The 14,503-nt window shown below is 43.9% G+C and overlaps 2 protein-coding genes and 1 pseudogene across 2 annotated transcripts; 2 read left to right on the forward strand and 1 right to left on the reverse strand.

Annotated features, from left to right (window-relative positions):
• The first annotated feature begins 382 nt into the window (after positions 1 to 382).
• On the forward strand, positions 383 to 967 carry LOC122450595 (RNA polymerase II subunit A C-terminal domain phosphatase SSU72-like). The gene has a single exon (XM_043482974.1). The coding sequence runs from the start codon at positions 383 to 385 to the stop codon at positions 965 to 967; it is 585 nt and encodes a 194-aa protein (XP_043338909.1).
• Positions 968 to 4,974: 4,007 nt separating this feature from the next.
• On the forward strand, positions 4,975 to 5,559 carry LOC122450476 (RNA polymerase II subunit A C-terminal domain phosphatase SSU72-like). Its single transcript, XM_043482854.1, has one exon. The coding sequence runs from the start codon at positions 4,975 to 4,977 to the stop codon at positions 5,557 to 5,559; it is 585 nt and encodes a 194-aa protein (XP_043338789.1).
• Positions 5,560 to 12,953: 7,394 nt separating this feature from the next.
• Positions 12,954 to 14,006, reverse strand: LOC122450342 (annotated as a pseudogene).
• Positions 14,007 to 14,503: the final 497 nt, after the last annotated feature.

The following is a 14,503-nucleotide window of genomic DNA, read 5'->3' on the forward strand; positions in this document are numbered from 1 at the left end:
TGTTCAGGTAATTGAATTACCAAACTTAGCCTCATATACACAGGCACGTACAGGGTTAACTGTACCAGGCAAAGGACTCTGGGGTGGCAAGGGAGCCGGATGGGCACCTCTTGGCCATCAAATTGGGTGATTGGATCACCAGGTTGTTCTGGTCATCCCATTGGGTGCACTATCTAAATCCAATCACTCAAGAGTTAAGCCAATCACCAATCAAGAGGTCTCCGCCCACCTTGGGCCCATGCCTCCATATAAAGGCCTTCTCTCTTCTCTGATTCAAATGCTCATTACAAACTGGACCCAGCCGGTCATCTCCCTGGCCTTCAGAGTCCCCCTCAGACCCTGAAGTCCTCCTGTCCAGCTGGAGTCCCAAGAGGCTGCCGCCATGCCCTCCTCCCCACTCAGGGTGGCTGTGGTCTGCATGAGCAATGTCAACAGGAGCATGGAAGCCCACCGCGTCCTCAGGAAGAACGGGTTCCATGTCAGGTCTTTTGGAGCCAGATCCCACGTGAGGCTCCGAGGAGGGGCACACAACCCACCCGTGCTCTATGACTTCTCCACGTCCTATAAGAAGATGCACAGCGACCTCTCCTCGAAAGACCAAAAGCACTACAAAAGGAATGGAGTCTTACACATCCTGAAGAGAAATGAGAGAATCAAGCCTGGCCCAGAAAGGTTTCAAGAGTGCCCAGATCCCTTTGATGTCATCTTCACCTGTGGGGAGAGAGCCTATAACCGGGTGGTGGCCGACCTGTGCGCCAGGGATCAGGAGACCTGGCAGCCTGTGCTGGTCGTCAACGTGGACATAGACGACACCCTGGAGGCAGCCAGCCTTGGAGCCTTGATCATCTGTGAGCTCTGCCAGGGTCTCCAGCAGGCAGATGACATGCAAAGTCGTCTGGCCGAGCTGCTCGAGGCAGCAAAGGAGAAAACAGGAAGGAGCTTTCTGCACACGGTCTGCTTCTACTGAGGAAGCTTCTTGGCTGGTTTCAGCTGCTTTGTCGGTAAGAACTCATGCCTGGACTCTCGGGCTACTGGGCATTTTCTGGGAGAGGCTTCTTCAAAGCCATTTCTGCTAAAGGCTGTCGATGTTTGATTTGTCAGGTAACCCCACCCAGTGAAGGAGGTGGAGGAGGAGAGCATCGCCTGGCCCAGGGAACATGGAACACCAGAAGACATGCCAACCCTTCCAACATGGGGAACGATGGTGTGGAACTGGACCAGGAAGGAAGAACTCAGTGCTCACAGGCTTCTGCAAGGAGGTTAATCTCGAGGACTCTCTCTGCTGGATGGACAATCAAGGCTGATCACGGAGCCCGGGACAAGCAATGCATTGAAGGATATTCTGAGAAAAAGGAACAGTGTCTATTTTATTCATCTATATGGATACTAATTTCCTTTTGTCCTTTCAGTGTGGTGTATCAATACGATGGATTGTTTTTTCTGAAGTGGGATGGGAATACACTGAATGGAAACTATATTGAATTGGAAATATTTCTGCTTTTAGATTGTATGTCTTCGACAATTATCTACTTGATTATAAGTTCTGGGTAGATCATTGGTGGCTTTTTTGGGCAAACTCCAAGCATGATTTGTTTAATCAAATAGCATATTTATGAAATAGAATTATAAATCAGTGTAGTCTGTGGTTGCATTTATTACTAAAATATAAGCCCTATCTGTTGAACTATGTACCTTATTTAAATAAAATGAAATAAAGTTTAAAAAAAACCTGTAATTTGAGAAAAGGTGTCTTCTCATTTGTGGTAGGGGATGGAAGTTACCAACTGGGTGCCTTAATTTCCTGTTTTTCAAAGCCTATAAATCCCCTGTAGAAAAGCAATCTTTATTCTTGAGAATTTACTTCTCCTTCAAGCATTCATTGTTTTGTGTTTTGTGCTCCTCCGAAAATGGATCCTCGTTGTGCGGAAATGAATCATTCTTGGTTCTGACCAGCTGTGTCACCAAGTCCTGTGTGACTTACAGGAGAAAATAAAGGAGAGACAGTGGGGATGGTGAAGTTAGCTTACTCACTAGCAGAAAGGAAGTGTGGACTTTGTTATCCGTGTAGGTGGGATGGAGTGCCATGGATCTGGAGGGATCAGCGAGTACAGCAAATGCTGAGGAGAGGACTGCACTGAGGAGGAGGGAGGTAGCTCTGCACAGGGGGAGAAGTGTGGGAGCAGAGGGAGGTGCTGGAGTTGAAAAGACAAGACTTAATGAAGAGAAGAGAGAGGGATGGTACAGAAGCACTCTCAACTTTCTGTCTCTCCCCACATGTGAGCAGGTGCATCTCTATCTGAAGGGAGCAGTGGTAGGGAGGTGATGGTTTTCTTTTCTGGTAGAGTCAGTGGTATTCAGGATCACTCTCTCATCTGATGGTGGACAGTCAGGGTCAGGAATGGAAAGGGAGTAGGAGAGTCAGTTGAGATGATCTTTTCCAATGATGGGACCACAAAATTGAAGTAGGGAGATTTAGAAGCCCTTTGAAAGAAAGAGAAATGATCTGTCCAGGTGAACGTATTTGGCCTGAAAATCCACATGCAGTAAAGGCTGTTGGTTGAATTCCTGTCTGTAGGGATATGCAGGAGGCAAATATGAGAAAGTACAACTGATTCAAAGTGCTGTAGACGTTACACAGGAGCGACCATAGTAATGCCACTTAACATAGTAGATGTCCATGGGAAAATAAAGGGAATGGAACTCGGTGAAATGGATGCTGAAGAATAGTTTGTCTAAGAGCTATTAGAGCTGAAAAAAATAAACAAAAGTTTGGAAGGTGGGTGGTTGAAGGTTGGTGAATAATCTGCTTCAGATTTTGATGTAGTGGCAGAGATCTGGGTGGAAGTATGGAAGCTGCTGTCACAGGGGAATGTGCAGAAAAAGGCAGTTGGGGAAGAAGTGACAATACCAAATTTTGTTGGTGTTGAATGTGTGATGTCTGCACTTGTAGGGTTTGTTAAGTATTTGACCTGTATCTATGGATTTTACATCCAGAATTGACAGAATATGGGCTTCTTCAGAGTGGTAAGTCCAGAAAGACAGAAGATAACATTGAGGAGAAGAGATTTTGTCTACAGGATTGATTAAAAAAAAAAGAGGTAGTAATCATAAAAAAGATACTGACATCATTCAAAAGAGGACTGATTCTAAAGGAAATCAATCTTCATATAAGTGAAAACATATTGAAGGTTATCTCAAGGTGAAAAAAGAGAGACGGTGTCCAGTTAAATGGTGCTCAGAATTGGCAGAAAGTGAAGGAAAGCCGTCCCTGTAAGGTCTCCTCTACCAGCACTGCAGACGTCAGGGAGGCTTATGGGACGACACAGAGACACTGCTCTAGCACTAAGAGCTCAGCTGTGGCTGCCACAGTGCTGGCATGCCGAACAAGAGCCGCCCCCCCACCCTGTGTCTCACAGATAAACTCAGGGGCACACAAACAGACCAGAAGTAGAGGTTTTCACCACTGTGTGACTCTAGAGCCATCCTATGAAGAGAAAGGACCATGATTGTAGTTCGGGCTCTGAGATCCTTTCTCTCTCTCTCTCCCTCTCCCTCCCTCTCCCTCTCCCTCTCTCTGTCTCTCCCTCTCTCCCTCTCTCTCACTCTCTGTCTCTCTCTCTCTCTTTCTGTTGTTCCTGGCAGGATGAGTTAGGTCTCAGGCAGTGACTGTTAAAAAACATTTTCACATCATATTTGAGAGCTGACTACCTTTTCAGGTATGCCTGACCTTTTCTCTATCTGGATTTTTTCTTCAGAATATTCAACCTCCCATCTAGAGGCAGTGCTTCTCAGGGACTTCCGAGGTCCAGTCAAGTTTCTGAAATCTCTGCTATTAGTCAACTTGCTCTCAATCTTTAGTGCCCCTCCCTGTGATCCAATTCAGTGGTCTGGGAATCCAGTTCCAGGTTAAACAAGCTCCCCTTCAGTTCATGCTGATGCTCTGGGGGTCACACTTTGAGTACACTTGGGCTGTTTACTGACATAGGACTCTTTGCTCTTGGAGAATCACTGCAATGGACAGAACATTCAGTCTGTGGCTCTATGAAGAGATCTTTGCCCTCACCATTTTGAAGTGACAGCATTAAGTCTCCTTAGTGCTCAATGTCCCGATCCCAACTTTAATATCTGTTCGGTTGCTTCATCAGCTATGCAAATGGAGAAAAGCAATGAAAAGGCTTCTATGTTGTGTATGGAGTGCTCAGACTGAGCTGCTTCTGGAGACAAGATAAGGGAGGAGGATCTGCTCAGTTCACTCCAGAATACTGATGAATTAAAGAAAAGCGAAAGGAGAAAATGTGGTGTTCTTGCAACTTGTGAAACGCTATCAAAGGGCAGTCATATTTTCCAGAGGTTGCTTTTGACACTGGTGCATGATTTTCTTGACTGATAGGAAGAGCCATGAATGCCTTCCTAGGATTTAGCACAAATGCTCTACTGGAGTATCAACTCTAACATGAAAAACTGGGGAACAACCACTGTGATTCTTTGCTCCTTGGATTAGGAGGCTCAGGAATTTCAAAGATCTTTTCCACATGCATGTCTTCAACTCTTTGGAAGGCTGGTGAGAAGCCAGTGAGTAGTCTACTGTTTTGCCTGATACCAATTCTGCCCCATACACACAGGCACAGATAGGGTTAATGGGAGATGGCAAAATGCTCAGGAGGGGGGTGGGGGTTGGGTGGGCACATACTGGCATTGAGATTGGGTGATTGCATCAGGGGACTGTGCTGAAAACAGCACTGGGTTCTCTGCTCCCAGCCCACCATTCAAACCCAATCACTCAAGAGTTAAGCCAATCATCCACCAAGATTTCTCCTCCCACTCAGGACGAGTGCCTCCATATAAACGCCTTTTTTCCTCGTTGACTCGAACACTCCTTGGAAGAGCTAGACCCAGCCAGTCATCCCCTGACCTCCAGAGTCCCCTCAGCCCCTGAAGTCCACGCGTCTGTCTGGAGTCCCGGTGGCCACCACCATGCCCTCGTATCCGCTCAGCGTGGCTGTGGTCTGCATGAGCAACATGAACAGGAGCATGGAGGCCCACCGCATCCTCAGGAGGAAAGGATTCCGAGTCAGGTCCTTCGGAGCTGGATCTCGAGTCAGGCTCCCAGGAACGGCACGCAACCTCCAGGTGGTTTACGATTTCTCCACCACCTACGAGGAGATGCGCAAGGACCTTGTGCGCAAAGCCCGAGAACGCTATAACAGCAACGGCATCTTGCACATCTTGGGAAGAAACGAGAGAATCAAGCCTCGCCCGGAAAGATTTCAAGAGTGCCGAGATCGCTTTGATGTCATCTTCACCTGTGAGGAGAGCGTCTACGACAGGGTGGTGGAGGAGCTGTGGGTCCGGGAGCAGGAGACCTGCCAGCCTGTGCACGTGATCAACGTGGACATGGACGACACCGCGGAGGACGCCACCCTGGGGGCCTTTATCATCTGCGAGCTCTGCGAGCGCCTCCAGCAGGCGGACGACCTGGAGGACTCTCTGGTCGAGGTGCTCCTGGCAGCCGAGCGCAAAACTGGCAAGAGCTTTCTGCACACGGTCTGCTTCTACTGAGGATCTTGTCTGGTTTCAGCTCCTCTGGGTAAGAACTTGTGCCTGGACATTGGGCTAGGTGATATTTTCTGTCAGAAGCGGCTTCCAAGGCCTTTCTGCTAAAAGCCATCTTCACGACTTTTTTCAGGTACACTCCACCCAGAAAAGGAAGTGGAGAAGGATATAATTTTCTGCCCAAGTGACATGAACACCCTGGAGGCATCCAAACCCTTCCACGGCGGGGGACGATGGTACGGATTCTTGACCTGGAAGGAATTCTTCAGTCCTCACAGGCCTCTGCTAGGAAGTTAATCTCGAGGACTCCATTATCCACATCAAGAGACCAAGGTTTACAATGGACAAGTGATGCGTTGAAGGATATTCAGGGAAGAAGAATAAACAAACCCCACCCAACTTCCATTCCATCATTTTTTTTTTACTTCATCATTTTAATACAATTTCCTTTCATCAGTTTTGTATTGTGCATCAGTATAAATGCATTTTTCTTTTTAGTGGGATAGGATTATATTTAATGTTTGACCCTTAGAAATCTATTTTGGATTGTATGTATTTTGGTAACTGCAACTTTCATAGAAACTCAGGTTCAATAACAGTAGGCATTGATTGCTAAAATTTGAGCATGATCTGTTCAATTCAATATTCATGAAATGAAATAAAAGCTTCTAGTTTATAGAAAATGTATCCTCTAATTTTTGGTAGGGGTTGAATCTTACAAAAGGAACAACTTAGTTTCTTACAGTTCAGGCTGAATGAATTCCACAGGGTAAAGCTCTCTTTCCTCAAGCGGATTTCTTCACCCATAAAAGGTGCATTGAGTACTGAACTCCTCTAAAAGTGGATCCTACCTTCCTACCAAGAGGAAGTGAATCCTCTTGGATCTGACCAGCAGTGGCACCTAGACTTGTATAACTTACAGGAGAAAATAAAGGAAGGGGGAGTTGGCCTGGCTGAATGAGGTATCTTGCTATGTCAGAAGGTTGATGTGAACTTTATTTACAGAGAGAAGGCAGGATGGAGCAAGGGTGGACCTGGGGGCATGGGATGAGCTCGTAGAGGATTTACCGCGAAGTACGGATTGAGCAGTAAGGTGGAAGCTCTGGACAGGGGGAGAAGCTGTGGGATCATAGGAAGATGGTGAAGTTGAAAGGACAGGACATGCTGAAGAGGAGAGAGAGGGAAGAACTTACAAGCAATGTCAATTTTCTGCCTTTCCACACTGGTGATGGGGTGTACCTATCCACATGGGGCAGTGCTGGCAGTAGGGAGGTGAGGGTTTCTTTCCGGGTAGATTCAATGAGCTTCAAGGTCAGTCTTTCATCTGATGTTGAGGCAGTCAGGGCAGGAATGGGAAAGGGATCGGATAGTGTGTTGAGATGATCATCTCCAATGATGGGAATACAAAATGGAAATAGGGAATGTTGGGGACCCTTTATAAGAGAGAGAAATGATCTGTCCAGGAGATCTTACTTTTGGTTGATTTCCTGTCTGTAGAGATATGGAGGAGGCAAATATGATAAAGCATGTAAAAGTGGGCTGGTGTTCCAAAGGAGTGACTCCAGTGATGAAACTCAACAGAGAAAATGTCCATGGAAAAGTTAAAGGGAATGAGACTGGATGAAATGGATGGTGGGACATGGTTTGTCTAAGAGTCCTTAGAGCTTAAAAAATAACAGGAGATTGGAGGGTTGAAAGTTGAAGGTTGATGAGTGTCCTGCTTCAGATTTAGATGTAGTGCAGAGATCTGGATGGAACTTGGGAAGTTGCTGTCTCAGGGGAGGGTGTAGACAAAAGCAGTTGGGCAAATGTAGCAACACTGAATATCTTCAGTATTGAATGGGTGATCTTTGTGCTGGTTGGGTTTGCTAAGAATGGGACCTGTGTCTAGTGACTTCACATAAAGAATTATAGGAGAATAGGAACTCTCACTGACATATGTACAACGACCCAGAGGATGCCACCCTTGGGTCTTTTATCATCTGTGAGCTCTGCAAATGCCTCCAGCAGGTGGACTACCTGGAGGACCCTCTGGCTGAGGTGCTCCTGGCAGCCCAGTGGAAAACGGGCAAGAACTTCTGCACATGGTCTGCTTCTCCTGAAGAACTTGTCTGGCTTCAGCTTCTTAGTCGGTAAGAACTTGTGCCTGGACTTTGGGCTGGACGGTATTCGCTGTGAAAGTATCTCATAGCCCTTTTCACTAAAAGCCATCCTTATGATTTTCTTCAGGAGCACCCCAACTAAGCAAGGAAATGCAGGAGAAAAGCATTACATGGATAATGGAACTTGAATCACCAGGAGCCATCAAAAACCTTCCAGTGTGAGGGATGATGGTGTGGGGACTTGACTTGGAGGGAACCGTTCAGTGCTCACATGGCTCTGGAAGGAAGTGACCCTGAAGGACTCTGTTTTTCGGATCAGTTAATGAAGGCTTATAATGGAGTGGTGGACGTGTTTTGTTCAGTATAATCAGGATAGAAACTTGTCTATTGCATCTTTTTAAAACAATATCCTTTTTCTCTTTTGTAGTTTTATATAAATATATAAATTTTTATTGAGATGTCATTCTAGTGAATTGTTTTTACTTAGGAATCTATTTATATTTAGATTGTTTGTCTTTTACTAATGCCAATCTTAAGACAAACAGCGTAGATTATGGGCGGAATTTACTAAGATCCCTGCATGATTTTTTCAATTAAAGAGCTCATGACATTAAGTAAAATGAAATAAAAACCTCTGAATTATAGAAAAAGTGTCCTCTTGTTTGTGGTAGTGCAGGGTTCTTACAAAGTGAGTCCTCTGGTTTCTTATTGTTCAATCCACATGAATTCCATGGAGAAAAAGCATTCTTTCCTAAGAAGTTCTTTCTTCATGCTAATTGAGTTCCTATCTGTTTGAGCAAGGGAAAGCAAAAATGACAAGACGAGTAAAATGCTGCAGGTCTGTAATCTGGAGTTAGAGTAGGCGAGGTTCAGGAAAAGAACGAGACTGGCACTCTACAGGAACAGATCACCTTTCATGAGGCAAGAAGGGGCAGCAGTCAGATTAGCGAGCTGCTGCATTTATCTAAGAAAAGAGTAAGTATAGATAGGCATGTATGTAGAAAGCAACTGTCTTAAGGGGGCCTGTTCTTCTCTAAGGTTGCTGGGAGTAGTTATCTCTTAAACGGCTGAGGCAAGGAGTTCTAGAGATTGGCCAGAGGCTGGACTGGCTTGGAGCTGGGTGTAATCAACCTAATGTCTATTTTTCTTCAAGTGAGAGAGTTCTTTGTTTGGCCTAGAATGGTGGGGAGGACTTGGAGGGGAGTTTTAACTCCAGGCTACCTTGAGTCATGCAACTTTCTTTCAGGTATTGCAATGGAGAGATCACAGTGATTAATTACAAAATATAAAGTGTATATAAAACAGATAACTAATAAGGACCTTTTCTGGGCTTCCCAGGTGGTGCTAGAGCTAAAGAACCCAGTTGCCAATGCAGGAGACATAAGAGATTCAGGTTTGATCCTTGGGTGGGAAGATCCCTGGAGGAGGGCATGGCAACTCACTCTAGTATTCTTGCCTGGATAATCCCATTGACAAAGGAGCCTAGTGGGCTACAGGCCATGGGGTTGCAAAGAGTCCAATATGATGAGCGACGGAGCATGCACGTGCTGAAGGACCTTTTCTATAGCACAAGGAACTCTTCTCCACTCTGTAGTGACCTGTATAGATATATATGGATAAAGAAGGTTGAAAACAGGAGATATATATGTGTGTGTGTATAACTGGTTCACTTTCTTGTACAGTAGAAACTAAAATAACCTTCTAAATCAACTATAGACCAAAAATTTTTCTTTTTAATTTACTGAAAAACATCCAATGTGTCTATGAATAAATTAAAACGAATGGGATGGGGGATAAAGCAGATTGTGGAACCTGGTTTGTCTAAGTCGCCTTAAAGGTCATAAAAATATATAAATGCTTTGGGAGTTAGAACTTTAAGGTTGGTGAATTTAGTGTTTCACATTTTGATCTAGTGGTAGATTTCTTGTGGAACTATAGAAGCTGGTGTCTCTTATAGAGTTAGAAAAATGCAGATGAGGACGTTGTCAAAACCCTGAACATTGTGGGCATTGAGTGGGTGAACTGTTGGTTGCTGGAGTTTCTGTGAATGAGAACAGAGGTGAGTAAAAGTTGCCTGGGAGGCTGTCTGGGCTCAGGTTTCCTCCTGAAACCCGCAGCACCTGGGGCTTCCCTGTGTGGAGAGTTGGAGACAGATTAGAGAGGGTGATGGGAACCCAGAGATCATTTACGTGGAGCGGTGGATGTTACCTACAGAATTTAGCCAGGACTATGAACTTCTGGCTGGATAAGGGCATAGCAATCCACTCCACTGTTCCTGCCTGGAGAATCCCATGGACAGAGGAGCCTGGCAGGCTACAGTCCATAGGGTCTCACAGAGTCAGACATGACTGAATTGATTTAGCATGCATACACTCATGAACTGCCAGCAGCATTCCAAAGGTATTTTCCTGACTTCCTCTAGGTGATTGCAGTCCCGGGATGCTGAGTCCTGATCTTCATCACTGGATGATCCTTTTACCAGCCTCTTAGGATGCTCCTCACTGTGGCAAGTTCTTTTCAGCTTCAGATCCACCAAAATCAGCCACAGTTTGGACCAGAGTGCTGCTAAATTCTCTGCAGGTCTCCTAAAATAAAACCCGGAATTGGGAGGATGATACTAGAACAGGTATTGTTAAGTACGGTGAGAGAATCATTTCCAGGTGATATTAACACCACTGGTGTTGCTGGTTTTGCGAAAAGGAGGGGAAATTATATTTGTCATTTTTAATGATAACTAACAATAAAATGTTCTGGACTGCAAGCAAACCCAACCAGTCCATCCTAAAGGAGATCAGTCAGTCCTGGATGTTCATTGGAAGGACTGATGCTGAAACTGAAACTCCAGTACTTTGGCCACCTCATGGGAAGAGTTGACTCTTTGGGAAAAACCCTGATGCTGGGAGGGATTGGGGGCAGAAGGAGAAGGAGGCGACAGAGGATGAAATGGCTGGATGGCATCACCGACTCAATGGACATGAGTTTGAGTAAACTCCGGGAGTTGGTGATGGACAGGGAGTCCTGGCATGCTGTGATTCATAGGGTCACTCAGTCACATGACTGAGTGACTGAACTGAACTGAACTGAAGTGTGAGGAACGGAAAAATAAAGATTTAGATGTGCTACTGGACATACAGCGGTTTCTTGACTAGACAAACATAATTCCAGTTAAGATACAGAAGCAAATGAAATATTCAGATGGTTGTTGTAGGTGAAACGGCAGAATTTGAATGCAAATTGCTGAAAGACATGAATGTACATGTAATTAGATATGTCAAGTATGCCAGTGATAGCTTTGGGACTCTGACGGGGCACGTGGACATGGCAATGGGTATGTCAGTGCAAGTTATATTTCTTGATCTGGGTGTTATTTGCCTTACAAGAATTTGTTAGGCTGTGCGTTTGTTTTGTTTTCTGTATTTGTGTGTGTGTTTATAATAACAATTTTTAAAAATCCCCAAATGACAGAAATACTTTATAGTCCAAGAGCCAACAGCCTATCAATAGAAGTGTGTCAGTAGCTTCATTCATAATTTATTTAAAATCCCTCATTTCCCAAGACCAAACTGCCCCTATGTTGTTTCTTGATTTTATATCTCCCTTCTGACTGTTGTTCCTGCTTCACTTCACTCTAAATCCATAGGGCAGAGGATATAATACTTCCACATTATTCCACTAGCCAAAGCAAGTCATGAGGCGGTCACAGGCCCAAGGGAGTGGGGAACAGACTGCACCTCGAGAAGGAGGAATTGGCTTGTGTGGACAATGGAGGGGTTGGGTAGGGAAGGATTATTGGCATGCACTTGTGCAGATAGTCAGCCTTATGGGAAACACTATCCAGTTGAAAATGTCTGAAAGCTTGACAATATACACTGCAAGCATCATTGTGAGGACTAAGTTACTCTCAAATATTGCTGGGAGTAGTGAAAAATAGTGTAGCCTGTACAAAGGGAATCTTTCCACTAGGACAAAACTACAAATGCATTTACCCCTGGACCAAGGTACCCCCACTTGCAGAAATAGACCACAGGTCTTTCAATAGAGTTATCCAACTGGAGAAGAGAGAGAAAATACAGAAAAATAGAGAGACCTTTTTTAAAAAATATATTTTTAATTGAAGGATAATTGCTTTACAATGTTTTGTTGGTTTCTGCCATATGACAAGGTGAATCAGCCATAAGTTTACATGTATCCCTTCCCTCTTAAGCCTCCCTCCCACCTCCCCCCTGTCCCACTCCTCTAGGCTGTCACAGAGCACCACGCTGAACTCCCTCTGTTATACAGCTGCATCCCACTAGCTCTCTGTTTACAAATGGTGGTGCATACATGTCAATGCTACTCTTTCCATTTGTCCTACCCTCTCCTTCTCCTGGGCTTTTTTGGTTGCTCAATGGTAAAGAATCCGCCTGCAATGCAGGAGACACAGGACATCACTACCAACTTGTGGTTCTTTCTTTCCATCTTTAGTTGTGGAGATGCTGTTCTGCCAGTCTTAGGGTCATTTTCATTGGTAGCTGTTCTGTCAGTGGTTGCAATTTTGGATTGCCCATGGAAGCAGGTGAGCTTAGGGTCTTCCGACTCTGCCACGTGGCTACACCTCCACATATGTCAGTGTGCTTTGACGTATGCTTGCTCGGGGTGCTCTTACATGTTTGTACTGTATTTGCTCTCATGCTGAATATTTTCTTCCAAACTGTTGGTAATATAAATAAAATGTAAGAATTAGTAAACATTTGCTCTGTTTAATGTTTTAAAAAGATAAAGATTTACTTACACATACACTCATTATTTATGGTATTATGTTAATGGTGACTATATATGAATTTTAAGATATATATGAATTTTATAATTGTCTAAAAAGCAAAAATATGATGAAAGCTACAACATAGGGGCAAATGGCAGGAAAATGTCTGAATGAGAGGAATAAAAGAGGTGCAGCCATTCAAAGTATAGAATGCCCTAGTAAATAAGAGTTTAACAATTACCCAGGAAAGGTCGGTTTCCAGGTCATTACAATCTAACCTCCAGCCTAGGAGTAGGGAGGTGAACTAATCTAGTTATGAATTCCATGTATAAGAAAGTGAACTAAGACCCCAAAGGCAGTGATATCTAATGATTTATTAAAGACTTTGCAAGAAACATTTACAAACCCATTCCTGATAAAATTGCTTTATGACAACAAGATACAGAGTTATTTGATTAGTATTTCCACTGTACCCCTCCACATCTTGATACAAAAGCTAACCTAAAGCATGATGAGCATTATTGAGGAAAGCACAAGGGTAGTTTCCATTATTGTAGTCATATCTGCTTTGGAAACAGCAAATGAACTACCAGGTCCCGAATCTGCTTGGTCTTAATCCCATAAACTGTGGGATTTAATGTAGGTAGAATGAGAATATAGACATTGGCCAGCAGAATGTAAATATAAGTTGAATGTGGTATCCAAACCACTGATGAGAACTGAGAAGATCCCAGGTCCATAAAAGAGGATGATGACAGGTATGGGAGCCACATGTGCTGAGAGCTTTGTGAGGAACATCTTGGGAGGAATATGGAAGACAGCACGGAGAATAGGCATATATGAAACAAAGATTAGCACAATATCTAAGACCAAGGTCGACATTAGGACAAAAAAATCAAACCAGACGTTCTGTGTGAAAATCGCTCAGTTGTGACTGATTCTTCGTGACCCCATGGACTATACAATCCATGGAATTCTCCAGGCCAGAATACTGGAGTGGTAGCCATTTCCTTCTCCAGCGTTTCGTTGGATATCATTGCAGGAAATTTTTGCCAGGACAACATTCTTACAAGCAGTATTTGGGAGGATGCTACTTTTATAAAAAGTCAGTCTTTTCAGAAGAAACCTTACATGAAAAACTGTACAATAACCTCTTAGGAAGATGGATATACCAATTTTCCCTATCAGTGTATGTGTGAGAACAGTGGTGTATCTCAGAGGGCAGCATATGGCAATGTAGCGGTCAAATGCCATCACCTGCAAGATCCCAGACTTGTAAATGAAAGCGGAAGAGAGGAAGAATACCTGAGAAATGCAGCGATCCAGGGAGAGCTCTCCAGCATGGAACCAGAGGATCGCCAAGGCCTGAGGTACTATACACATGGAGAGGACAAGGTCTGCTCCGCATAGCATGCAGAGGAAGAGGACATGGGTTCATGAAGGCTGCACTTGGTGAGGATAATGAAGATGAGCAAGCTGTTCCCAAGCAAGGCAGCAGCATAGGTAATAACAAAGGGGATGGAAATCTACATGTAGTGGTCTTCAAGGCCAGGGATGCCCAGCAGGCAGAAGACTGTGTGGCTAACACCAGTGTGGTTTAAGGTCCTCATACGTGGGAAGTTCTTCTGGAATCTCATGCCTATTCATGGAGACAGAGGAAAATCCAAATTATATGCAAACATTTCTTTCCTATTATCACTTGATTTTGGTTTCTACTTCATCCCACTCCATTCTGAGGATGTCAGGGATTTTGGATATTATACAAATAAAGGTAAGTAAGGTATGACTTGTTTTCTGAATGAAACCTTAATTTCACAAGCAAGATAGACCCATAGAGCATTAGAGAAAATTAAATGAGTATGGTAGTGATTAACATCTTGTCCAAAATTAAGCTAATACACAAACAGAATGGAAAGAATAATTTACTCTGTATTTGTGTTGATTTTAAGAATGAGTTATTTATTTATTTATTTTTAGTGAATTCTGCCAAACTTTTATTTATTTATTTATTTTAAGAATGAGTTATTTTTGAACTTACCTTTGAAAATAGTTTTGTGACTATGGGTAGGGAACCACGGGAGGAACAGAACAAAGGTATTCCCTGAGC

Source organism: Cervus canadensis, chromosome 11, assembly GCF_019320065.1.
Source record: "Cervus canadensis isolate Bull #8, Minnesota chromosome 11, ASM1932006v1, whole genome shotgun sequence".
NCBI lineage: Eukaryota > Metazoa > Chordata > Mammalia > Artiodactyla > Cervidae > Cervus > Cervus canadensis.

Excerpts from the sequence above, each read along its gene's own strand:
- LOC122450595 (XM_043482974.1), top strand. The coding sequence starts at position 383 with ATGCCCTCCTCCCCACTCAGGGTGGCTGTGGTCTGCATGAGCAATGTC.
- LOC122450476 (XM_043482854.1), top strand. The coding sequence starts at position 4,975 with ATGCCCTCGTATCCGCTCAGCGTGGCTGTGGTCTGCATGAGCAACATG.